Here is a 26864-nt window from a genome sequence, read left to right on the forward strand (position 1 = left end):
AGGGATCAAAATAATTGCAGTGCCCTGAATTTAGAGTTATACTCAAAGTTCATGGTATTTCCAAATAAAACCCAAAAAAAAGGTGTGTGTCTGTGTGTTATTTCATACACTGTTTGCAAGCTTTACAGTTGCTTTAACTTTGGACTTGAAGGAAAGCCCATTTTGTTCTTTTCAAAGGTACAGAGAACAGATGTACGGACACAGGGAAAAGGAGCGGGTGGGACAAACTGAAGGAACAGCACTGAAATACAGGCATCACCATGCGTATAACAGGTAGCTAATGGGGAACTGCTGTAGAGCACAAGGAGCTCAGCCTGGCGCTCCTGCGGCAACCTAGAGCGGCGGCACGGGGTGCGAGGGAGGTTCACGAGGGGGGGGGCACGTGTGTACCTATGGCTGATTCATGTTGATGTACAGCAGAAACTAACACAACATTGTAAAGCAACTATCCTCCAATTAAAAATAAATTTTTTAAAAAGTCAATGAATAGTTACTGAATGCCTACTGTGAACACACAGCACCACGTAGCACCCTTGCTGAGTTTGGGCTGGATATATCATTATTCTACTAATAAAGTCAATCCTGCTGAATTTAAGAACAGATTTTGCTTCCCTCTACACATTTAAAACATCATAAAAAAAGATATGGAACTATTTTGAGTATTAAGAAACATGCCATTTTTTGGCCAGCAGCACTAGATTGGCCGTGATATATATGTACTTGTTTGAGGTCATTCTTAACCCATAATTAAGCAAAGTCATCATAGGATTATCATATCATTTTTTAATGGATCCTTATTTACTTATCTTCTAGGTATTAACACTAGCACATGCTAATCTGGACAGACAACAGGAATAAGTTTCTAATAAAACATATTTCAGGATCTATTTTCAATTTTATAGTTGATAAAATGCACCAATAATGCTAAATTTTTTGCTTAGTTATATACTATTGATATTATCATTTCTACTTAGCTACATAAACTGTATGTCTAGCTATGGATTGTTTACATATTAATACAGGCAAGCCTAAGATACATACACATAGTCTTATGTATCTATATAGTCTTATTTGTGTACATTTGAGAAAATAAAGATTTTAAGGCAATTTTTACACGGGAACTGATAGGTTGTTGGTAGTTAGTGTTAGTTGCTCAGTTGTGTTCAACTCTTTGTGACCCCATGGGCTGTAGCCCCTAGACTCCTCTGGTCCATGGAATTCTCCAGGCAAGAATAATGGAGTGGGTTGCCATTTCCTTCTCCCGGGGATCTTCCCTACTCAGAGATCAAACTTGGGACTCCTGTATTGCAGGCTGATTCTTTACCATCACATAACCGAAAGAAAGGCAATGCCAAAGAATGCTCAAACTACAGCACAATTGCACTCATCTCACACACTAGTGAAGTAATGCTAAAATTCTCCAAGCCAGTCTTCAACAGTACGTGAACCATGAACTTCTAGAAGTTCAAACTGGATTTAGAAAAGGCAAAGGAACCAGAGATCAGATTTCCAACATCTGCTGAATCATCGAAAAAGCAAGAGAGTTCCAGAAAAACATCTACTACTGCTTTATTGACTATGCCATAGCTTTTGACTGTGTGGACCACAATAAACTCAGGAAAATTCTTCAAGAGATGGGAATACCAGACCACCTGACTGCCACCACCTGACCTGCCTCTTGAGAAATCTGTATGCAGGTCAGGAAGCAACAGCTAGAACTGGACATGGAACAACAGACTGGTTCCAAACAGGGAAATAAGTACGTCAAGGCTGTATACTGTCACCCTGCTTATTTAACTTCTATGCAGAGTACATCATGAGAAACACTGGAATGGATGAAGTACAAGCTGGAATCAAGATTGTCAGGAGAAATATCAATAACCTGAGATATGCAGATGATATCACCCTTATGGCAGAAAGCAAAGAACTAAAGAGCCTCTTAATGGAAGTGAAAGAGGAGAGTGAAAAAGTTGGCTTAAAACTCAACATTCAGAAAACTAAGACTATGGCATCTGGTCCTATCACTTCATGGCAAATCGATGGGGAAACAGTGACAGACTTTATTTTCTTGGGCTCCAAAACCACTGCAGATGGTGACTGCAGTCATGAAATTAAAAGACCTTTGCTCCTTGAAAGAAGAGCTACGACCAACCTAGACAGCCTATTAAAAGCAGAGACATTGCTTTGCCAACAAAGTTATGGTTTTTCCAGTAGTCATGTATGGATGTGAGAGTAGGACTATAGAGAAAGATGAGCGCCAAAGAATTGATACTTTTGAACTGTGGTGTTGGAGAAGACTCTTAAGAGTCCCTTGGACTGCAAGGAGACACAGCCCGTCCATCCTAAAGGAAATCAGTCCTGAATATTCATTGGAAGGACTGATGCTGAAACTCCAATACTTTGGCCACCTGATGTGAAGAACTGACTCATTGGAAAAGACCCTGACGCTGGGAAGGATTGAAGGTGGGAGGAGAAGGGGATAACAAAGGATGAGATGGTTGGATGGCATCACCGACTCAATGGATATGAGTTGAATAAACTCCAGGAGTTGGTAATAGACAGGGAGGCCTGGCATGCTGCAGTCCATGGGGTCGCAAATAATCGGACACAACTGAGCGACTGAATTGAACTCAAAAAAGATTAATGTTTACCTGTGTTAGTTGTCTCTTAACTGAATAAAAAATCATAGCAGAGACTGGCCTAAGATAGAATAAACAGTTCTTCTGTCCATTTTAACACAAGCAGAAAGAAAGAGGTAAAACTTCATTTCCTCAGCCTACTTTCATGCTCAGGACGGTACAGAATTTCATTCAGGAAACCAGCTCCAATAGTTTGGAAAAGCCAAATCCTATGTGTTACTATTATTCCTCTTGCTAAACCAAAAGGGTAAGTTCTGAAATAACTCTTTAAAAGAAAAAAGAAAGGAAAAAAACCATCACAAATAATCAAAATGTAAGACTGTGATTCATAATCAGCAAGAAAGTCTTGCCCTCTGAAAGTCAGGATAGCTCCATGACTCTGAAATGAGTAGCACATAAAAATAATCCAACAAAAGCCAGAACAAACCATAGGAAACAAACTCAAAAGAACATCAATCATGTTTCACAGGTTATTCTGTTCTGTCCATGGTCTGGGTCACTTGGCAGGTCTAGCTTCACAGAAGTCAAAGAACCAAGCACCTGTATCTTTTGTGAATTCATGAACTTTGTCGAGTTTTAACAACTGTAGAAAGGACTAGAAAAAGCTCCAAAGCTTTCTGGTACAGTTTCTTACATAATGTAAGCATAATGTATCTATGTCTAATTACTACTTTTCTTTATTCTCTCCCTTTTCTATTATGGACCAAACATAACTGGATAAAACATCAAGCTGATAAATGCAGGACAGAGGAATGGATGGAAAGCCAAGCGTGACAGTCAAAAGATGGGGTGACCCCAGATGACATTAAAAGCCCCACAGCCTGAGAAACCCATCAGGCCCTCAGTCCTGAGCAAATCAGGCAAGTTACTCTAACCAAAGATATTTTTAAAACATGAAAAGAAAGATGAGTATACAAGGAGAGGAAATGGGAAAAAATAAATTATACACTCAGAGTGGAAACGGAGAGTACAAAAGGAAAGAAATGACAGGGAAAACTAAGCAAATGATCAATAATTTGAGACACAGAGAAAGGAATGAAGAAAACAAATGTGGAGAGTCAAAACTGAGACAGAAAGTAGATGGAAAGAAATAGAAGGGAAAAGCAGAGATGTGTTTCAGTGTTTTAATGCTGGGAAGAAATACGTAGGGAATAACAAACAAGAAGGGAAAGGAAACCAACAGTACCGAGGGCGCCCTGCAGGCTAGCACCCAGGGAAGCAGCTTCTGCCTGGACGACTCTGGGGCCTACCATCCAGAGGGCTAGGAAGAAAGCTGTTGTCCTGGTTAAACATTCCAGCTGTTCGTGGCTCCCTGCCTTTTCTGCTTCAGTCCTTCACAGACCCTGAAGTAAATGAAGCAGCCAGATCCTCTATCAGAGATTCCTGTGTGGTGCTAATGATTCCTGACGCAGATATCACGAAACCAGTCACGGGAGGGGACTGAAGCTGGTTAGAGAGAGACATATCAGTCACTTAGGGAGACGACAGCACAAACGGGAAAATGGAAGACAGGGACAAGCAGGACCAAGAACAAACCCAGACTCAGAGCACAACAAGCAGTCCAAGGAGGAGAGAAGGCAAACACCTCAGAGGGCTGGAAGGATGGCTCTATATGATCTTCACCCCTCAACCCCTCACTCCAGGACATCTAGAACAGGGTATCCACGTGCCTCTGGGGCCAGAGGTCGGCTTATCAATTACACTAACTTGCTGCTGCTGCTGCTGCTGCTGCTGTTAAGTCACTTCAGTCGTGTTCGACTCTTGTGCGACCCCAGACCCCATAGATGGCAGCCCACCAGGCTCTTCTGTCCCTGGGATCCTCCAAGCAAGAACACTGAGTGGGTTGCCATTTCCTTCTCCAATGCAGGCATGCATGCTAAGTTGCTTCAGTCGAGACAGACTCTGTACAACCCCATGGACAGCAGCCCACCAGGCTCCTCTGCCCATGGGATTCTCCAGGCAAAATATTGGAGTGGGTTGTCATTTCCGTCTCCGAAACTAACTGGACACACTACCAAAATCAAAGTAGACAAAGCAACATTAGACAATGTAACATTAGGTACATTTTATATAAAAAGGGCAAGTTACAGAAGAGTGGCTTTCCCCAGAAATAAAGAACAGGTGTTGTTTCACAGTGGTAGACATTATGAGGAAATATTTAAGACTAGGGGTCTAGAACCTCTTGACCGGTAGAGGAGTCCCTAAACCACCACCAAAATAAATAGTCATAATTCTACAAAATATGAGTTTCAACTTGCCTGGCAAATCCCATGGACAGAGGAGCCTGGTAGGCTGCAGTAGAGTTGGACACGACTGAGCAACTTCCCTTTCACTGTTCACTTTCATGCCTTGGAGAAGGAAATGGCAACCCACTCCAGTGTCCTTGCCTGGAGGATCCCAGGGATGGGGGAGCCTGGTGGGCTGCCGCCTATAGGGTCGCACAGAGTCAGACACGACTGAAGTGACTTAGCAGCAGCAGCAACTTGCTATATGATATGAAAGCAAACTAGAGTCTATCATTCTATCACTATCTTATTCTAGCTTACATTCCTATGAATTTTACTAAAGACAAAAATAGACATCAATATTAACTTAATAACTTCAAAAGTATGATGATCTAATACTCACTTCGCAGCTGTCTCTTTATTTCTTTTGCAGGATCTAGCCAGTTCTGCAAGGGGAGGAAAAAAAGGTTACTTAACCCATAAGAAACAGTCTCCATAGTCCAAAATGAAACAGTTGACAGTTCACGTACTTATTTAAGTATAAACTTATTTTAACAAAGTCCTATGCTATTAGCATTCCACTAGGTTTAGTATTGATTTGTTTTTGAAAGTGTATGTGTGTGTTATAAATAAAATATTGAAACAATTTAAGGTGGATCTCTTGGGCTTCATTTTCTAGGATGTGAAATCAAAACCTACCCAAATGAGGAGACATAATATATCTACATATAGTCTTTATTTTGCAGTAGAACAAACAGCAAACAGCGAGCAAACAGCCCCTGCAGACACTGAAATGATAGCTCAGTCAAGGACAATGATGAGCTCTTATTCATGAAGGGTAAAATGTGAATTGGAAACCAGTGATTGAAAGCACATATACCCCAATCAAACGCAGTCATCTCAACTCCTAGTGCCAACTCCTCCTTAGACTTTTGCTTTTCCCTGCCACTGTACAAGGCCATGGAGAAGCACGGTCAGACTGGAACTGGTATTTCCTGTCTGGTCTTCATGTAGTATCTTTTAAAATCTTCATTCTAAGTTAAGCGTCACAATCATAAGGAACTTCTTTCTACTTCTCCTTTATTTCCACACTTGAAGAAAATTTAATAAGATTCTAGGAAAACACTGTAATAGCTTAAAGGCAAAAAAGACCAAATTTGAACTAGTAGGTTCAAATCATTTAAGGACATTAAATATTTGTCTTTCAAATACACAGGTGAAAGGTGTATCCAAAAAGAATTATATATACATATATACACACATACATATGTTTATATATGCTATATGTTTATTTTTTATGTCTCCTATTTTATCAAGTCATTATTAAAGTTTACTTTATCCTCACTAATAGAACAATTACATTTTATGAGATATATTAAAATGATTCAAATAAGTGGCTTTACAAAAAAATGTTTCATGCATTCTTAAAAGCATCTCAAATAATGTATTATAACAGTGTTTTAAATATTAATAGAATTTTATTCGCATATATAAAGCAAACAGTTAAAACATTTATCATTATAGAGAAAATTATAACCTACAATCTTAACAATATACTGAATGGGTGCAAGAGAACATCATCTTACACAGTATTAAGTAGTAGTAATAACAGGATGCTTTGAAAGCAAAAGCATGAGTCTTACTATGCCATTCAGGGCTTACACTTAGGGCAGCAAGGATCCAAGGTGTGCATGGCTCTGTTCAAACACTGGTTATATTCAACCCTCTCAACAAAGAGCTACCAGAGCTTGGGCTAAGTCTCATAGGACTGGTGGCCCAGCTGTGCAGCCTGCTGAAGTGAAGGGCTTGCGGGACCCCCTCATGGTACCTCCAGTGCTGTCTCAGGGAGCAGCTCTCATTCTGCCCGAGAAGACAGCCTGGCATTCAGCTTCCCAGCCCTGCAGCTGCTGTCCACTCAACAGCTGGCTCACAAATGGTGGGCTCTCATGAGGCACAAGAATGAGAAAACACATCACTCAGTCCCCAGCCCAGCCCGGGGAGCGGCTGGGGGAGAAGAGGGAAGGAGGCCTCAAAGTGTTGTGGTATTTCATCCAAGAAAGCAACCACCAGAGCGAGAAAAACTCAATCAGAGACAACTGGTGCCAAACTGAAAAGGAAAAATCCCTCAGAACACGAGCACAGAGAAAGAAGAGAAGGGGGAGGAAAAACGACTGGTCTCCCAGGCCTAAACAGACCCTTCCAAATCCCCAGCTTCACTGTGTGACAGTTGGCAGAGATGCCTCCCATGGAACAAAAAAAAAAAACCACCTCTGTTCTCAGAGGAAAATGGGGGAAGCAATACCATCTCCTGGGACTCCCAGGAGTAACCCTGTGCCCCAGCCATGTGGCACCATCCACTCCCACCTGAAGCACCAAAGCCATGGAGAAGTGACCTGACAGTTTCTGTACAGCATGGGGACAGTCAATACCAGCTCCACAGACCCAGGAGGATGGCTGACAAGCTTCAGCGCACCAGCCAGCCACCGTCAGACCGACTCACTCTTGGGCCACTTTCCACCACACTGTCAGGCACAATATTAAGGTCAAAGTGGCTTCTCTTTATTTCAGAGCCCATTCAGAGACTAAGTGGGCAGAGAGTTCCTCATGTGATCAAATAGGGGCAGCAGAGTGGACTCCTTGCATCCACCAACCTGGTTTGCCCCTTGCTCACCATCAATTAACCACGACTACTTCCACACTGTGAACTCCACTCCCACAAGGAGTAAGGAGGTCTCTGCAAGACCAAGAGAGACCCCCCATTTCCTGTATCCTTCACAGGACTTGGCAGCTCCAGGCAACCAGTTTAAGTACTAAATTAAGACATTATTGACCAGAGACGTATTAACGTCTTCTGTTACCTGAATGTTACTCACTGGAAACGGTTCAATATTTACTTACACAACAAATCGCTGGCCACCGGTGTTAAGTTTCTGCAAAAATACCCCAGTCAATAATGAGCTAATACCTGTAGGTGAGTACCTGGCCTTTGTTGGCCTCCTCCTTCCTCATGCTATGGTCATCTTAAAAGACTACAGATTATTTTTCTTAGGTTCATTTTTATTTGAATAATTAGCTTCAATGAATCCTTCAATCATGATGACAGGGATACAATTTTACTGCCTAGAATCATGAGTTCATAAAAAACCAAAGTAAAAAACAAAGTAAAAAACCCCAAAATGCCTTAACATGACTTATTCTCTGCATTATCAATTACAAGGAAATAGCAGACATAAAACTCTTTAACAAAGAAATAATAAATTCTTGGTTTTGATACTTGAGAAGTGCTGGGTAGATCAAGAAGCAGATGCAAAAAGATGGGACAAGCCAGAGAAAGACAGGAATGCACACACGTGCACACACCATGACCGACTACGGTGCACCAGTCGCATTTTTTAAAGATTTGGCCGCCACATGGGTTTTCAAATCAGAACTACGTAGAGCAAAATTCTGGCCTCCCACCAACTCTGTGATCTTGGGCTTATTAGTCTTCTTCTTTAAGCCTCAATTTTCTAAACTTTAAGATGAAGATCACATCATCTACCTCTTGGGGTTCTTCTTTTCAAACATTCATTCAAATGTTTCCTGAAGAGTAAGGACACATGCAGAGACTTTATCCAATGCTTTTAACGTAGATGTTTTCTGGCAGTGACAAAATCAAATTGGCCTATCACCTTTCTGTGTATATCCCTTCTCACGTAATTTTTTATTTCCAAAGGTGATGTATTATATATATTAAAGAAGTTAATATTTATCTGACTATTTCTACCCACAAAAAGTTAATAAATCAGGCTCTGGATTAAAAAAAATATAGTCTCTGCAGTCACGGTCCAGATGAGATAAAAAATCAGACCCCTCCCTCCTTAGAGAATCCTATCACAGGCTTCCAACAAAAGTAAATCAGAATTAAAATGTGGTCCTAGAATGTCTGTACTATTAAAATTACCTTAATGAAATCAAAAGTCTATGAATCAGGGGAAAAAGTGTTGCATCTCTATCTTCATTAACCTTTAGCTGAAATTTGACATTACAATCAGTTATGAATGTAGAGGGGAAAATTCTGGCTAATATCAGCAGTGTTCTTAGCTTTGTCACTCATAGGAATCAAAACTTTTTCCACAGCACATTAGAATAGTTGCAGATCTTAAAATATCATTTATGCTAATTAATATTTTGAAATCACAGTAAGGGTTAAATATTGATGATGACTTCATCTCAATTTTTAAATTAATATGTTAGAATATTATTTACTGCTTTCCTTCATAGACCTGTTACTTTATTATAATCATACATTTCAAACTGCTCTGAGAAGCACCCCATATACAATTTTACATAAAATTATTAATAGCTTAAATCATAAGTCTTATGATTGAAAGACACAGTAGACTGGAAAGAAATCCCAATTATTTGTCAATGTTAACCTCTCATTCAGTGTTTAAAACTTAAATTGTGAAACATGCTGAATTATGAGGAATGAATACCAAATATTTTGAAGTTGGCAATTAGCCCACTGAATAAAACTACTTCTTGAATACAAAAAGAAAAAAAAAGCAGTACATAGAATTCACTAGACTATCAAAGGACTCTAACACACACAAAAATGTTAAAACAAAAACGTACCTTGGAAGGTCATAAAAAAAACATTTTTTTTTAACTAAGCAGCACATAGCTATACACGTTCTTTTCTTTCACACTTAAGTCCTTCTGCCACTTAATTAGGAGAAGCTCCTTAATCCTTGTTGTTGTCGCTAAGCTATGTTTGACTCTTTTCAACCTCATGAACTGCAGCACAGCAGGCTTCCCTGTCCATCACTACCTCCCGGAGTTGGCTCAAATTCATGACCACTGAGTTGGTGATGCTATCCAACCATCTCATCCTCTGACATCCCTTTCTCCTTGCCTTCAATGTTTCCCTACTACTCTCTTATCCACTACAAATCTGAGGCTGTAGGACAGTTTTGATTAATACCAAGTCGTCTGTCATTTCCCTATAAGATTTTCAATACTGAGTCTCAGAAAAGTGTTAAATAAAGTGATTCTCATCTATTTTCTAACAGAAACACCTAGATCCCAGAGTTAGAAGTGTTTCAAAACGGCTAGTCATGCCTTAAAAACTGGTGCTTGTCAATTCTGCCAGTGAGAGAGATTAAAGTTAACCCAACACACACCATATCACCAGATGGTAAAGAGTAATTTTGTCTGAAATCTGCATTTTCCTTTAAGAATTTCTAGCACTGAAGCAGATCTACTTTACTGTACATACCTCTGTCTAAATTAAGTCTAATAGTACACTGCCATCATGCTGGTGTTAACAGAAACGTTACAGGCCTTCTAAGCTACAATGAAATATTCACTATGCATCTGGGAGAACGTGATTCCAACTCCTATCTGTGGTATTATAAGGTGTATCCAGATTGAATATAGAATTTTATTAAAGAACAGTTTGTATATGACAAATAGTTTAATACTAGAATTTTTAGTTCTAGTTTTGGTGGGGGGAAGGAAATGGTCTATCAGAGAAATGCATTAATCAATTTTCATAAATTTAGCTGTGGATATCAGCTACACTTCAAACAAGCTCCTCTTTCAATATAGCTGGAAGCAAAATGACAATAAAATCCCTGGGCCAGATGCCAAATTCTATTAACATCAAAAACTCAAGACAGTATTTTCCCTTTAAAGACAATCCAAAACTCTTAATGATGGTTCCACTTAGACATGAATACAAGAACTATATAGACTTGGAATTCTGTGTATAAAAGAATAACACATTGCTTGATTTCACATATTTTTAACAAATTTTCCACAATAAAGTTTATATGAGTTCTCTGCAGACATTAAAAAGTTCTAACATTAATAACGATAGATTTTTATAGTCAAGAGTGAAAAGAAAGGCTTCCAACCACAAGAGACACAGCACTACACTAAAACAAAGATTAGACTTTCCTCTCCTTGGAAAGTGTTCATACAAATAACCACAGCTTTACCTCCCCTTCTCGTTATAATATGTTACAATGATAAGTGACCGAAACATCTATAAACACAGATAATATTCAGCATAAAAAAAGTAGTTTAAATTCCTATATCCTGTAGCATCTCATTGTTAAAACTGCATGAGCTGAGTTAGTGCAACAGTCATAAGCTTCTGTGGGGGGGGGGGGGGGGGGGACATGATACAAATTTATATTGGGAAAAATAAAGATTCTCTTGCCCAGATATCTTAAGAACTGGATTTGAGCTATATAAGCAAGCAGGAATAAAAAAATTATACAACACAAAAGTTACATAGGAAAATCAGATAATATATGAAATAATTAAATATTGGCAGTGCCAATTACATGTGTGCATTCATTTTCTGCAAAGTATTTCAGAAAGGACACCCCACTGTCTATTCTCCCACTGTTCTATAGTTAAGGTCTAGATAACCAAGCGTGTGCCTAATTTTGTGGGCATTTTCATCCCACATTTTGGAAGAGAAACTATAGAGTTAAAAATATGAGATTGAGTTCTTCGTTTAACAGCTTTTCTTGTCCATTAGAACCCTATGGAGAACCCCTCCAAACTTAACCTGAACTTAATCCTGCTTTAATGACCTTAGTTTCTCTTTGATTTCAGCCAAGCCTTTTCATGGCTGAACACTCAGTCTTGTCACCACACAAGAGTTCTCCACCTCATTAGAAGTCATCATTCCATTCTCAGATGCAATCGTTTCTTCTCCTAAGTCTTCTCCGCATTTAATCTCACCACACCTGCCCTTCAGCTTACAGCTTTCATCCCTTGGTCCCAGCCATTTTCTCCCAGCCTATCAGCCCATTCCAGCTTCATGGGTTTTCAGCTTATGTTTCTTCCAGTGATCTTATGAATCAATCAGCTTGATTACCTATGCTTCAGGATCTCTAGCTTTCTCAACCTTTTACCCTCTTACCATAACCACTGTCAACATAATGCCCCATTTCTCCACTACTATGCCCAGGCTGCAGAGAGCAAGTAGAGAAGTACAGTGTACTCTGCTGCCATCACAATTTCATGATCTCAGCTAGACACTTAAAAGCAAGCAATCCATATCTCTTTTAAATCATCTGCTTGTCTACTCTCACTACCATAACCTCAACTGAGGCTCCTTTTGTGCTTTGGGTGAACAGTCCTGCTCACACTCTCTCAGATCTTTGTCAAGGCAAAACTGGTTTTCTCATATCACTGCATCAGCTTATCAATGCCATCATTTCTCTGAGCATAAAGGAGATCTCCCAAGCCTTGATAAATAAATATACAGCCTAGAGAGCCCTGCGTAACCTGACCCCTATCAACACTCGGTCTCCCCTCACTAGCCACAAGAGACATCTTTTCATTTTGCAAGCAGTCAGCTGTTCCTACTCAGGGCCCTATGTGTGTGCTTCCTAAGTCCCTTGGCCCAGCCAAAGCCCACTCAAACTTCAGGTCTCTGCATAAGCATCATTCTCTCCTAGGAAGTCTTCCCTGTTAGTAACCTGAACTCTTCCTATAGAGCAGTAGTCAAAATTTATTAACAGAGTGAAAAAAAAAAAAAGAAAAGAAAAAAACCCAAATTACTCAATCTTCTCATCTTCTCAACTGGGACTAAGTGGGGACATTCGTGAAGGCGGAATTTAGGTCTTAATTATTCACTGCCAGAGTTGCAGATGCATACTAGTTTGCATACTGGTAGTAATGTTTTCTAATGTGGTAAAAAAAAAAATCATAAAATTCATCCTCTTAACCAGTGTTTACTGTACAGTTTAGCAGAACTAAGTTTATCACATTGCTGTGCAACAGATTCTAGAACTTTTCATCTTGCAAAACAAACTCTATCCCCATTGAACAACAATTTTCCATTATCCCCTCCCCCTGATCCAGGTAACCACCATTTTACTCTGTTTTTCCATGGGCCTGACTAGGGAATACCTCAGACAAGGGACTCACACAGTAACTGTCTTTTGTGACTCAACATTTCATTGACTGTCATATCCTCTAGGTTCACCCATGTTACAGGATTAACAAGACTTCCTTCTTTTATGCTCAAAAACACTCCATTCACTATATTCTGAATAAGCCACATTTTGTTCATCTAACTCATCCATCAAGAACATTTGGGCTGCTTCCACCTCTTGGCTATTGTGAGTAGTGATACAATGAACGTGGGTGTACAGACACCTCTTCAAGACCCTACTTTTTGATTCTTTGAGATATAAACCCAAAACTGGGATTACTAGATCACTTGGCAATTCTATTTATAATTTTTTGACTACCCCCTATACTATTTCCCTAATAGCTGCACCATATTACTTTTCCATCACCAGTGTACAGGTTTTCTAATTTTCTCACCATCCTTCTTTGCCAACACTTGTTATTTTCTGCTTTTTTTTTTTTTAATAGTGGCCATCTTAATGGGTGTGAGATGGCACACGGGGAGTATTTTTAAATATTTGATACTGTCTAGACATACAGAAGCCACACAGTTTCTAGAACAATGGGGAGAAAGACTGATAAATAAGATGTGTGCTAAACGTCTAGATGGATATTTGTGCTAAATGTTTAGATGTCTATCTGGAATCAAGATTACCAGGAGAAATATCAGTAACCTCAGATATGCAGATGACACCACCCTTATGGCAGAAACCGAAGAAGAACTGAAGAGCCTCTTGATGAAAGTGAAAGAGGAGAGTGAAAAAGCAGGCTTAAAACTCAACATTCAGAAAACTAAGATCATGGCATCCTGTCCCATCACTTCATGGCAAATAGATGGGGAAATGATGGAAACAGTGACAGACTTTATTATTTTGGGCTCCAAAATCACTGCAAATGGTGACTGCAGCCATGAAATTAAAAGATGCTTGCTCCTTGGAAGGAAAGCTATGACAAACCTAGACAGCTTAAAAAATAAAGACATTACTTTACCAACAAAGGTCTGTCTAGTCAAGACTATGGTTTTTCCAGTAGTCATGTATGGATGTGAGAGCTGGCCTATAAAGAAAGCTGAGCACCGAAGAATTGGTGCTTTTGCACCATGGTGTTGGAGAAGACTCTTGAGAATTCCTTGGAATGCAAGGAGATCCAACCAGTCCATTCTAAAGGAGATCAGTCCTGAATATCCATTGGAAGGACTGAGGCTGAAGCCGAAACTCCAATACTTTGGCCACCTGATGTGAAGAACTGACTCACTGAAAATGACCCTATTGCTGGGAAAGGTTGAAGGCAGGAGGAGAAGGGGACAACAGAGGATGAGTTGGTAATGGACAGGGAAGCCTGACATGCTATAGTCCATGGGATCGCAAAGAGTCAGACACGAGTGAGTGACTGAACTGAACTGAAATGTCTAGATGACAGAACTATCAACTCTCCTTGAGTTGGGGCCAGGAAGAATGATGGTGGAAAACAACCAAGGAAAATCTCATAGAGTAGGGTACCTAAGCTGGATCTTCAGGAGTAATAGACATTCGGATTCAAAAAAAGAAAAATAATGAGAAGGATATTCCAAATACAAGGAATAGTATATTCAAGCAGATATACTATGGACTGGCAAAGCTTCCCTTATGAGAGAAATATGGTGTGAACTGAATATGAGTTTTTGTGAAAAGTTACTGAGAAATGGAAGACAAAGAAGTGGATCACGGTCACTTGACCAAGAGCTTTGTAAACCACACTAAGAGGGTTAGATTGCATCCATTCAATGGTTTTAAGCAAGGAGTGCCAAGATGGGCTATGCCTTCCTGAAAGTTCGATCTAGCAGTAGGGAGAAGAATGATCACAGAGGTCTGGGACTGGGCAGTTAAACCAGTTAGGAGGCTAATCAAATATTAAAAGCAAGAGATGACAGGGGCCTAAACCAAATCAAGAACACTGGACAAAGAGAACCAGGATGTCAGCAGGTAGAAGACAGAACTTATTGACTGACAAGCAATGAAAAGAGGTATAAAAAGTGGAAGCAATCTATACCACTTTGGGGAATAGATGAAGCTGAAGTTCAGAAGACTAGCTGGCTTTTAGATGAGTGACTGGAGTGTCCAGTAGAGAGTGAAGTATATGAGTCTGAGATACAGGAGAAAGACATGGGTCAGGCACATATATGAAGAGTCAGCAAAATAAAAAAGAGAGACTCCTACTATCTAAATATCTTCATCATGCAAGTCTAGTGTTTCAGAAATACTGTATGTCTTAATATAGCATATCATGTTTCTAAAGAAGTTATTCTACATATTTTACAATATACTGATGGTTTTCCTTCTTAAGAAAGATTAAGTGCTCCTAGCCAAATTTCCATCACTTTCTCTTTTACAGCTTTGAGGGCCAACAAAAGGGCACATAGTTGGAAACATTATCAAGACTATCTTATAATTTAAAGTCTAAAAGAGCACCTAGTTTATTTAGTTGATGAATGTCTAATATGTTATTACTTCTAAGAAAAGTATTCTAAACAGAGTTCTAATAAGAACGCTTACACACTATTCAGTGGGTAGGCATGCAATTTAATTGTCATCGGTTTCAATGTGGAATTAAACCACAAATTAGGTATCAAGGATTTAAAATGTAGCAAGTTGAGAAAATTCAATTTATACATAATCATCACTGTTTGTATCCTGCATTTCATTACCAGGATGTATAAATACAAATAATGAAGGCCTGTGGATAAATAAAACTTACAGTCTATATTCACCTACCAACTGACTGAGATGAATATTAGATGTTGGGAGGTAACTGCAAAGGTCACACTGTGACCAAGTGTTCTGGGCATCCTCAGAACCATCACAGTGAGTCTGCCCACAGCCACCATCTAACAGATTCCAAAAGGCTTCCCTTTAGAGCATAATCCTGGACCCAGCCTTTACTCTTCGCCCTAAATCAGTATCTTCTCCACCAGAGTTAAGTCCCAATACTCAGAAAGTGAAGTAGAAAAAGAACTTCCTTAACAATGAGGAGAGTGACAGAAACTGAAGGCACGTGTCCTTCCCCAAAATGCACATGCTGAAACCTAATCCCCAATATGATAGTATTTGGAGTTGAGGCCTTTAGGGTGATTAGGTTATGAAGGTGGAGCCCACATGAGTGCGATTAGCAACATTATAAAAGAGGCTTTGGAGAGCCCTCCTGCTCATCCACCATGTGAGGATACCACAGGAGCTCCATGAGCCAGGAAGGGGCCCTTATCACGTACTGAATCAGTGGGCACCTTGCTTGGCTTCCCAGGCTCCCAAACAATGAGAAATACAAGTCTACTGTTTATAAATCACTCAGCCTACAGCACTTTGTTAGAGAAGCTCAAACTGACAAAGACAGAAGGCTACAAGTTAAGTCTAGTTAATTGACAGAACTGGTGAATAGTTCTTTCTTTAACATGCTTAGGGAACAGGAGAAGCCCTGAAGGTCCCTGGAATTAGCATCAAGCATTAGAGTACTCTGATGGTCCTGCTTAGCGGCATCTCAAGAAAGTCCTGGAGCAGAAACCATCTCAGTACACTCTGGGATCAGGCAGATGTTCACAGAGTCCTGGCTGATCAAATCTACTACTTCAGGGGACTTCCCTGTTGGTCCAGTGGCTAAGACTCCCAATGGATAGCACCTGGGTTGGACCCCTGGTCAGAGAACTAGATCACTCATGCAGCAAATGAGGAGTTCAAATGCAGCAATTAGGGATCCCTAACTGCTACAACAAAGGTCCATCTAGTCAAGGCTGTGGTTTTTCCAGTGGTCATGTAGGGATGTGAGAGTTGGACTGTGAAGAAAGCTGAGCACCGAAGAATTGCTGCCTTTAAACTGTGGTGTTGGAGAAGACTCTTGAGAGTTCCTTGGACTGCAAGCAGATCCAACCAGTCCATCCTAAAGGAGATCAGTCTTGGGTCTTCATTGGAAGGACTGCTGCTAAAACTGAAACTCCAGTACTTTGGCCACCTCATGCGAAGTGTTGACTCATTGGAAAAGACTCTGATGCTGGGAGGGATTGGGGGCAGGAGGAGAAGGGGACGACCGAGGATGAGACGGCAGGATGGCATCAGCGACTCGATGGATGTGAGTCTGAGTGAACTCGCAGACACGTAAGAATAGGCTTTCCTTTTACCTGGAAGTAGGAGAACTAGGTTGTCATAAATCTCTTCCCTTCCTTGGAAGGTTCCTTCCAACCAGCAAAGACTGACTCTTATCACTGAGAGGAGAAGCCCTCAGCTAAACAGACACCGGCACAAAACTAGCCTGTCTCCCACCTGTTCTCCCACAGGACCCTCATCTTTCCTAAAAGTCACTCATTTTCCATAAGTGCCTTTTCCTACCTCTTTCCTCTGTTAAGATGCCCTAACCACTTCCTGCAGTCACAGTTTTCTGTGAACTCCCACTTACTCACATCAATAAAAGTCATCTTTTGTCATCTTTTGTTAATTTGCGCACCTCCGGAAAACAACTTAAGAGGGTATATTAAAACATTTTCCTCTGACTCCACAGGAAAATATGAGAGTACCTGGGGAAAATTTGTATTCTTTTTTTCTCTTGCAGTTTGTACATATAAAAAGCAGGCTATTACGGGTTGTTTAATTCATTTACTAAATCAAACAGCTCAGACAACTGTGCTGAGACTCACAGCTCTAAACAGGTGAGAATAAACCCGTTTATATCATCATCCTGTGATAAAAAGATTCAGAAACAGCATGCTAGAAAAGCAGAAGTGCAACAAAATTACAGACAATAAACTGATCCCAAATCTACCCTGGTACAGCCCAAATCAATTACTCAATCAATCACTCTACCACTTGAGTCAAGCTGGACTCCGCCTTCTGTTTTGCTCCCAATGACCCACACAACAGGGTAAGGAATACCTTCATCCCTGCACAATCACTAATCTATTCGGCAAGGCAAACACTCTCCTGAACCTCCAGACATGTACAGATGGGTACTCCTGATATTTCTTCCGATATTCCTCCTTCCCTGCTTTTTGGGCTTCCCTGGTCACTCAAACAGTAAAGAATCTGCCTGGAACGTGGGAGACCTGGGTTCAATCTCTGGGTTGGGAAGATCCCCTGGAGAAGGACATGGCAACCCACTCCAGTATCTTGCCTGGAGAATCCCCACGGACACCTGGTGTTTCTTCCAATATGCCTCCTTCCTTGCTTTTTAGGTAAGCTTAACTCCTAGAATACAGATGAATTCAAGAGCTAAAAATTCAAAATAAAAATTTTAAAACCAGTTCTTTCAATTTCTAATAATTCGTGTAGGATAAGCCATTCCATTCTGTTTAAAATAAAAATGGAAAAGCATACACATCCACAACAGCAAAAAGTTACACATGAAAACAAAAGTTTTCAACATTTCCAAATTCCTACAATGAACACTGGGGCTTCCCTCATAGCTCAGTTGGTAAATCATCTGCCTGCAATGCAGGAGACCAGGGTTCAATTCCTGGGTTGGGAAGATCCCCTGGAGAAGGAACTGGCAACCCACTTCAGTATTCTTGCCTGGAGAATCCCATGGACAGAGGAGCCTGGCGGACTACAGTCCACGGGATCGCAAGAGTCGGACACGACTTAGTGACTAAACCACCACCACAATGAACATAAACTGTCATAATAAAAACATAAAATAAGTTATTTGAAAACTAAATTTTACACCAGTTAAGAGAAACACACAGTATTTTTTTTTAAGGCAATATAAACAAACTTAAGATAACTTCACTTACTTTCTGCTCAGGGTTCTCCTGAAACACAAGTCCGAAGTAGTCCTTTTCCAAGAGATTGAGATGCTCACACACTTTGTCAAATAACACTTGCCCCTTCGCACGTTTCTGAGGAAAAAAAAGCATCTTTACTTTTCAAGCACTAAAGGTCCATGAGTGCTATAATCAAGGACATCATATCAGATAAAATTACCTGGCATAAATTAACACGGTATTTATTTTCCGATCCTTTATTAAAACAATACCCAAAAATGATTCATAACTTTTTCATTTTAAATTCCCCACTCCCACACAGAACCTAAATTCCAAAACGAAAGCATGATTAGCCAGATGGTCTAGACTTTACCGCTATTCCGTGTTAATATTTCAAAAACTAAAAAAAGGAAAATGCTTAAAGAGTTCACTTGTTTTTAAAATAGTACAAAAGTACATCCAAGCTGCCTCCCTCAGTTCCTCAAAGTGGCTTGTGTACACTCTCCCCAGGAAAATCATTAAGCTCCGTGTACCCTAACATGAATCATCCCATCACTACGTAAGTGTGATTTTTATTCCAAAGTATCTGTAGAGTAGAAATTATGTTTTTCAATACAAAGTTACACTTTTTCTGGAGGATAATATGGCGTTCACTCCTTAGAACAAATCTTAAAAATAGAAGAGAATGAAGCTGAGACAGTAAATCAGCTGCCTCCAAGGATTTAATTTACTATCAACAAAGATATAAAAGCCTATGACAGCTTCAAAAGAAAATTTCACTATTTAATCAATGTCAAAACAAAGTGGTGACTCCAATTAAAAGTGGTGACTCCACAGCCCTGGGAACCAAGTGCAGAGTTGGGTCAGACACACACTCCTTCCCCTGCATGGATATAAACAACCCCTGTACTGCAAGTGAGAAAGGAACAAGCCAGAAGATACACATGTTCATCCTCGAGACAAATGCCTCACATTATCGAAATGTCTACCAGTTAGTTCATCCAGAGTATGAAAATGAATGCTTGCCACACAAAAATCTTTAAAAATGGAGTAAGATATAAAAGACTTTTCAATTTCCAATTGGGACAACACTGATAAGGGTTTTCAAAAGATAAAGTCTTCACAGAAACTTGATTCAAGTGTGTGTTTCTTTTCTCTGCTTGTGGAAGCAGAGGTAAGAAATCCATGCCTGAAACACTTGTGAAGGAGAATCTGCAACCTTTATTATCAAATTTGTATAGTTAAACACTTCTTTTTTAGGAAAAGAATTACATTAAATAGTAGAGGGAAGAGGGAGAAGAGCCACACAGATTACGTGATTTCAACATTATAAGCAATGTGCTATCCACCTCGCTACAGATCCAAACGATGATAAAGTATACATGAAACAGATAAGCGTTTGTATGTCCACACATTACACAGATATAGTGTAATAAATGAGAGTACTGGGCTCCAGATTCCAAATTCCAAAGTTCTAAATGCCTTTCCACTATTTATAATCTACGTGACTACGGACAAGACACTTAACTATTTGTCTTAATCTGTACATCTACTAAATGATAATGGAATCTACCATACAGGATGTGGTTAAGTGCTAAATGACTTATAACACATGATGAGAGCTTAGAACAGCATGCGGATAGTGAGGGCTTAGTCAATATTGGTTCTTATTAAAAGCTGGAGAGTTTTTAAAACATGAAAAATAACTAATTTCACTTACATGAAATTTAGCATTAAGCTTCTAAATGGAAAGTTTCAGAATTTCATTATCTGCAAGCAATTATTAATCTATATAATTAAGACTCTGAGTTTGGAGGTATTTTAATTGACTTTATAAGGAGAAGGTGACTCATATCATGATAGTTCCTTTCTTAAATGTGCAGTAAAATCCATTATCTCTTCATAAGTGCCTGGAATAGATATGAGATTTGGTTGCAAACAATAGTGAAAAATATTTTAAAAGTAATCAATAATCTAAGATAGAATTCAATTTCTCTGACATTAATTTCAACAATATTGTTCAGTCTCTAGAGAGTAGATTGCCCAGCATAATAGATGCTTGTTGAATCAAATGAAAATACAATAATACAGCATATTCTATGTGACATACTTATTTTAAATGTAGTGACAGCTACCACTCACGCTCACAGTGACTGATCATAGTTGTATTGATAATTCCAGTGACTACTTTGTAATTAGGAAGTGTTCTTATCTAAGATAGCAAAAGGGAGAAAACTGTTACAGCTCTTGCCACATCTGTCTACTTGCTCATCACACACTATGCACTTATAAGGAGGTATAAAATAGGTCACAGAAGATTTCATCTACTATAAACAAGAGATCATCTTATTTAGAAAGACACTGAGAACTCAATGGATGCTTATATAGGCAGTCGGCCTTTAATCAGATATAGTTTCCAAGCAAAGGTGTTACTTCTAGGAAACCTCTGACAGAATGACAACTCCTTTCAAATAAGCTAACTACTGAAGTGGATTAGCCCTAAAAAATCATGGTGAAATGTGACAGCCTCAAAGGAGATTCATGCTATTTTATTTGGTTGGAATGTTATTTGAAATTAGGGTAAAAAGGATAGTTAAGACAACTGACATCTATAAATACTAACACATACCTCAGTTCAAAGAGAAAAACACATTCCAACATTGCCTTACCATCAATTTTTATTAATAAATCATACTTTCTCACTGCTTTCCATTTCAAAAATAGAAACATGCTCTCATGGACAGAATTCCCCTAAAAGATTAAGAGCAAAGTACCCACAAAGCTCACTGCCGCAGTCTGGTGCTGGGCAGCACAGGGAGGCATTCACTCGGCGGTTGGAGTCAGACCCAGCCCTTCCCTCATTCAGCTTCTGTAAGCACTTTACTATTACTGGACAAGTCTAACAATGGATGAACCACTTCATCTCCTTAACTGTAAAATGAGATAGCAGCTCTCTCACAGCTCACTGTGAGGGCCAAATAAACCCAGGAAGATAGTGTATATTAAAGTGCCAAACCAAGTGCCTCTCTCAATCACAGTTGAATTGTATTCCCAACGGTCTTTCATTAGCCCACATCCAACAAACACCAAAATATCTTCTACATGCTCAGATTGCTTCTGCACGATTCTCTCCTTCCCTTCTCCAGGAAACAGATATTTTAAATGCTCGATAAGATCTTAATTGCAGACAAGTATTACTTAAGCTTTCATTCAGCATCTCCACCCTCAAGGAACTTAACTGGTTGGGAGGACAAAAAAGCAACAAAGCCAAGAGGCATGTGCTGAAAGATGCATATACAAAAGTGCAAGGGAGAAGCGCCGAGAATGGATGAGCAAAGGCGGCTGAGAAATATCATAACCTCACCATGGTTGTGGCATCGGAATGATTCCTAAGGAAAAGGAAAATAAATGGTTCTCATAGATAAAATCCCAACAAGTATAATCAGAAAGATTAAAGATACATAAGGAAACCAGCTACTATTATTGAGCATTAGATATGATATCAGTCAGAAATTCAGACAGTAGACAACGGAATTATCAAGTACAGAACACAAAATTAGCATTTTTATATTTAAAGAAATAAACATTTTAAAGGGAAATATCAGGAAAAAATAACAAGGAAAAAATAACTATCAAAAAGCAGAACTTCTGAAAAGAACCAATTAGAACATTTAAAAATAAAACTAGAATAATTAAATTATAATCCAAATGGGCATGGTTTGATACAGTTAAAAGGTGGAAGACAGATCTGAAAAAAACTACCCAAAATGAAGCAAAGACAGATAAAGACTATGAAAGAATTTCAGACTTGTAAGCTAGAAGAGGGGATCTATTCTATACATACCTTCCCAGAATTCTAGATGAAGACAATAAAATAAGAAAGAGGCAATAGTAAAAGAGTAATGGATGATAAACGCTAAAATTCTCAAACTAAGGAAACCCAATGGATCTTTAGTCAGATAAAATAAAACCCATTAACCTACAATCACTTTATTCCATTAATTATTTATACACATTAACATTCAAAAGATTTTGACAAGTATTTTAAAAAAAATAGATACTACAAAGCCATCAAGATACGAGAGGGAGAAACAGGAGCTGGGGAATAAGGAGTAGAGAAAGAAAACTGTAATAGAAAACTCAAGAAGTTACTCTTAAAACACCTAAAACTGATCTGCCTTGGAATCTAATTTAAAAAGGCAAACAAATTAGCTTATTTCTTCTAATCTCATAAAGAAAGCATACCAAATTATCAGAGACATAGTAAATGATACATATTTACTGTACCAAGTTATTACATTTCATAAATATTAATCTATAATCAAACTTGCCTGAGTATGCTCTGACAGCAACACAACCCAGTGACTCACCACTTCTTTTTTGCTTTCATGCTGTTCACAACTCACTCCATAAGTAATAATCCTCATCATTTGGAGAGACTAATCAAGATACACTTCATAATACAAGTACATAAAAATGTTGAGGGTGGGATTCCCTGGGGGTCCAGGAATGGTTAGGAATCCACGCTTCCATTGCAGGGGGCAAGGGTTTGATCCCTGGTCTAGGCAACTAAGATCCCACATGCCACGTGTGTAACAACAACAAAAAAAAATTGTGTTGGGGGCATGCAAAGTGAGATTGTTCCTTCTCCCCTCCTAGATTCTGGCAAGCATCACCATTCATGTGAATCATCCATCTCAATAGCATGATAGTAAGTGTTGACTCATTGGAAAAGACTCTGATGCTGGGAGGGACTGGGGGCAGGAGGAGAAGGGGACGACCCAGGATGAGATGGTTGGATGGCATCACTGACTCGATGGACGCGAGTCTGAGTGAACTCCGGGAGTTGGTGATGGACAGGGAGGCCTGGCGTGCTGCGATTCATGGGGTCGCAAAGAGTTGGACACGACTGAGTGACTGAACTGAACTGAACTGAACTGAAGAGCATCACTACCAGAGCAGAATGGGACATGGATTTGAACACCAGCCCAATCTCTTAACTGCTGTGTAACCTCAGGCATGTCTTGAGTCACCTTATGATGGTGATCAAAAAGTTAAATGTACTAAAGTACTTAATAAAATATTTGGCACATTATGTGAATGCATTAAAAGGCAGCTGAAAGCCCAGAAACTTTTTGAACTATTCTAAAATAATAACTGATTTTAAGTATCATTATAAAGAGCTTTCAGTTACTACACTCAATCTCACTTCACAATGAGAAAACTGAGGTTATAGAGAGTTTAACTGATCTAACTTTTTCAGTCGGATTTCCTGAATTTCTTTTAAAGAATCGAATTCTTATTTGCGATGTCCATAAACATTAGTATTAGGCAATTTTCTCATATTATCATTGTTTTTATTTTTCTATAAACAACTTGAATTATGGTTCATGAAGGGACTACAAACACATTCTTCAACCAAGCGCAATACACAGATATTTTGCTTTACAATGTGTATTAAGATACAAGTATATGTGGCTGGTTCATTAGTTGTAGTAACTATGGGCAGGTGCTGCCAGTCCCACATAAAAAGAGCAGTTAACTTGCCAAGGCAAGCTCCAAATTTCTTTTCTATCTTAATTTCCAAATGTTAAATCCCTACCTCTAAGACAAAGCTCCAAATTCTCCTCCCTGAAGCCTATTCCAATCTTCTAATATTTATCTTTCTCCTTTAAGTACTTTATTTCACATCTACGGTACTTACTCTTTAGTCCTACTTCTTTTGATACTTTCTACTTCTGAAGACTGGGTTCTTTAAGCAATAGTGTGTCTCACTCACTTCAGTGTCTCCAATAGCAGCGCTTCATTGAGTAACTCAGCTCACGTGTAGGCCAAAAGATCCATTGAGGGCAATGGCTTGGCACTTAAGCTGGCAGAGTTGAGTCTAGAAGCAGGTCTTCTGGCTCTCAGTCTTACGGAAGCCCCTGGCTCTAGAGCTCATGGACTACCAACCCATAGATATTCAAGGAACTAAGCTAGACATACACTGCCAACTGGATTCTAGGAGAATAGCCACAGACCTACATTTTACTTTCACAGTTCTACACTGTACTTGACTCTTCCTTAGTAATTAGAGCTCTCCCAAATACTTCCTGGGAACTAAAGGAATGACGTCGGCAGAAAAATCAATGTGCTCCTTTCTCTTAAGAGCCTGCCATGCACCACCTTTATCCAAAAGGAGACTGTGGGGTTTTGCAGTCTTTACACATTCCTTCTCTAGGACATCAGTCGCTGTTATTTCTTCTTGCTATCTGAAGCGTGCTTTTGCTTTATATCTCTTCTTACACTAGAATCTTTATAGAGTACAAACTGTGTTCATCTCTATTCTGATAATGTAGCACCAGTTAACTAAACAATTAAAGCCATACAACAGTTAATCAACTTGCCAAGTACACTTCCAAAAGAAATCTTACTTCCTATATTAAATGCCAGCAAGCTTTACAATCAACTTTCCCCCCATCTACCTCTCCCTAACTCCAAGAATATCATTGAACAGAAGTATAAAATCAATGGCTTGAAAACTTAAACAAACAAACAAAAAATTTTAACAGTCCTTTGGTCTACATCCCAGGTATCAGGTTTTTTTTTTTTCTTTAAAAGATGACATAACCCATGAGAGACATCCAAAGGACAGAGACAAAGCAAGACAATTCAGGTAGATTTAAAATATATATTCTTCAAGGATTAGAAGACTAGCTTCCTTTGGGAGGGGTTGGGAAGGCTCAGCAATCTATAGCAAGCCCAGCTGAAGAAAGGCAGGCTGGAATCTGAGACGCGGAGTTCCCCCATGCCTGCGCTGTTATTTATGGCATTCGCTCTTGAGGCCCAAACATGACATTTCTGGAGGCCTCTTGACTTGGAGGAATTTGTGCAACTGCTTACCCGGCACATTGCAGTTGATGCCACACGCCACTGGCGTTCTATAAAGCACCATCACTGTCTCCGTGTGGGCCCCTCCACACTGCAGTTATTGTGCGCCCAGCAGACAGTGCTGGGAAGCATACAATGCGAGCCATACATCGAAGCCTTGAGCTATGCATTTTGCGCTAGCTCACAACTGCACTGTGCAAATACAAAAGGCCACGGGAAGAAAGGTACACACAGAGCAAACACAACACCCGAGACACTGTCGCGGGGGTGGAGGACATCAAAGAGAACCACACAAAAGGGGAAAGGAGTGTCTGAGATAGTTTCAGGCCATCATTTTATCAGGTCATTCTTTTCCTACCCATCTAAATGACACACCTCAATCCCAAAGTTCATTCAAATCCTGGAAAAAAGGAAGAAATAACATCCAACAATTGTGTGTGTCTGAAAAATGTAATTCCAGAGTAAATATCATTATAATGAAGATTTTTAAGTTCCATTCATTCCCCTTATCATTAAACTTGAAAAAGTCTTTCTGACTGCTCAAAAAATAATATGTATATATATTATACATATTTTATATATCATAAAATAAAATTTTTTATAAAACCTTCACATATGATAGGTTTTCTTATAAGACACTACCAAGGATAACAAGAAAAGAGAATCCACCTGCAATGAGGGAGACCTGTGTTCGATCCCTGGGTTGGGAAGATCCCTTGGAGAAGGGAAAGGCTACCCACTCCAGTATTCTGGCCTGGAGAATTCCATGGACTGTATAGTCCATGGGGTTGCAAAGAATCAGACACAATTGAGCGACTTTCACTTTCCCTACACAGTATTCCTTCAAGTGCATGAGTGCTCAGTAGCATCCAACTCTTTGTGACAATATGGACTGTAGCCGGCCACATTCCTCCGTCCATGGCGTTCTCCAGGCAAGAATACTGGAGTGGGTTGCCATTTCCTCCTCCAGGGGATCTTCCCAACCCAGGGATCAAACCCACGTCTCCTGCACTGGTAGACAGATTCTTTACCACTGAGCCACCTGGAAAGCCCACAATTCCTTCAAGAACAGCCTCCAAGGGAGGAGGGAGGAAAAGTGAAAAATCTTCTCATAGGTCATTACAAAATCTCTATTTCTTTCCCTTCCACAGGATTCAAGGAATCGTGATTGAACACGGGAAATTCTGCAGTGCTGTTGACATGAATGCCATAAAACACTATCAGTGTAGTTTTAGGAACTAGAAATAAAAATTAAAAGGCTGCTACAAAACAAAGCATATGCTAGGCCAGAACACACTGAAAAATATGCTCAAGTAACTGTATCCTGCAATATTATTAAAGGAAATTCTAGTGTAGCTAGAAGCAGCATAGAGGCTCATCTTTAATAAAATCACATGCATGCCTTAATTAACTCCTCAAGAACAGAGGAGCTTGCCTTTCCCCTATGTTATAAAGCCCTATTTCATGATTCAGTGATTCCAAGTCTATCCA

At 39.5% G+C, this 26864-nt stretch overlaps 1 protein-coding gene across 50 annotated transcripts in view; it reads right to left on the reverse strand.

Annotated features, from left to right (window-relative positions):
* EPB41L2 (erythrocyte membrane protein band 4.1 like 2) overlaps positions 1 to 26864 on the reverse strand; it is a 211637-nt gene that overhangs the window by 63938 nt on the left and 120835 nt on the right. For all 50 annotated transcript variants that reach the window (XM_027972468.2, XM_042253474.1, XM_060419639.1 and 47 more), the window contains exons 4-5: positions 18534 to 18638; positions 5268 to 5310 (exon numbers count right to left, since the gene is read on the reverse strand). In XM_027972468.2, coding sequence (XP_027828269.1) covers positions 5268 to 5310; positions 18534 to 18638 — 148 coding nt within the window. The remainder of the gene's footprint in view (positions 1 to 5267; positions 5311 to 18533; positions 18639 to 26864) is intronic.

The sequence above is a fragment of the Ovis aries genome, chromosome 8, assembly GCF_016772045.2.
Source record: "Ovis aries strain OAR_USU_Benz2616 breed Rambouillet chromosome 8, ARS-UI_Ramb_v3.0, whole genome shotgun sequence".
Taxonomy (NCBI): domain Eukaryota; kingdom Metazoa; phylum Chordata; class Mammalia; order Artiodactyla; family Bovidae; genus Ovis; species Ovis aries.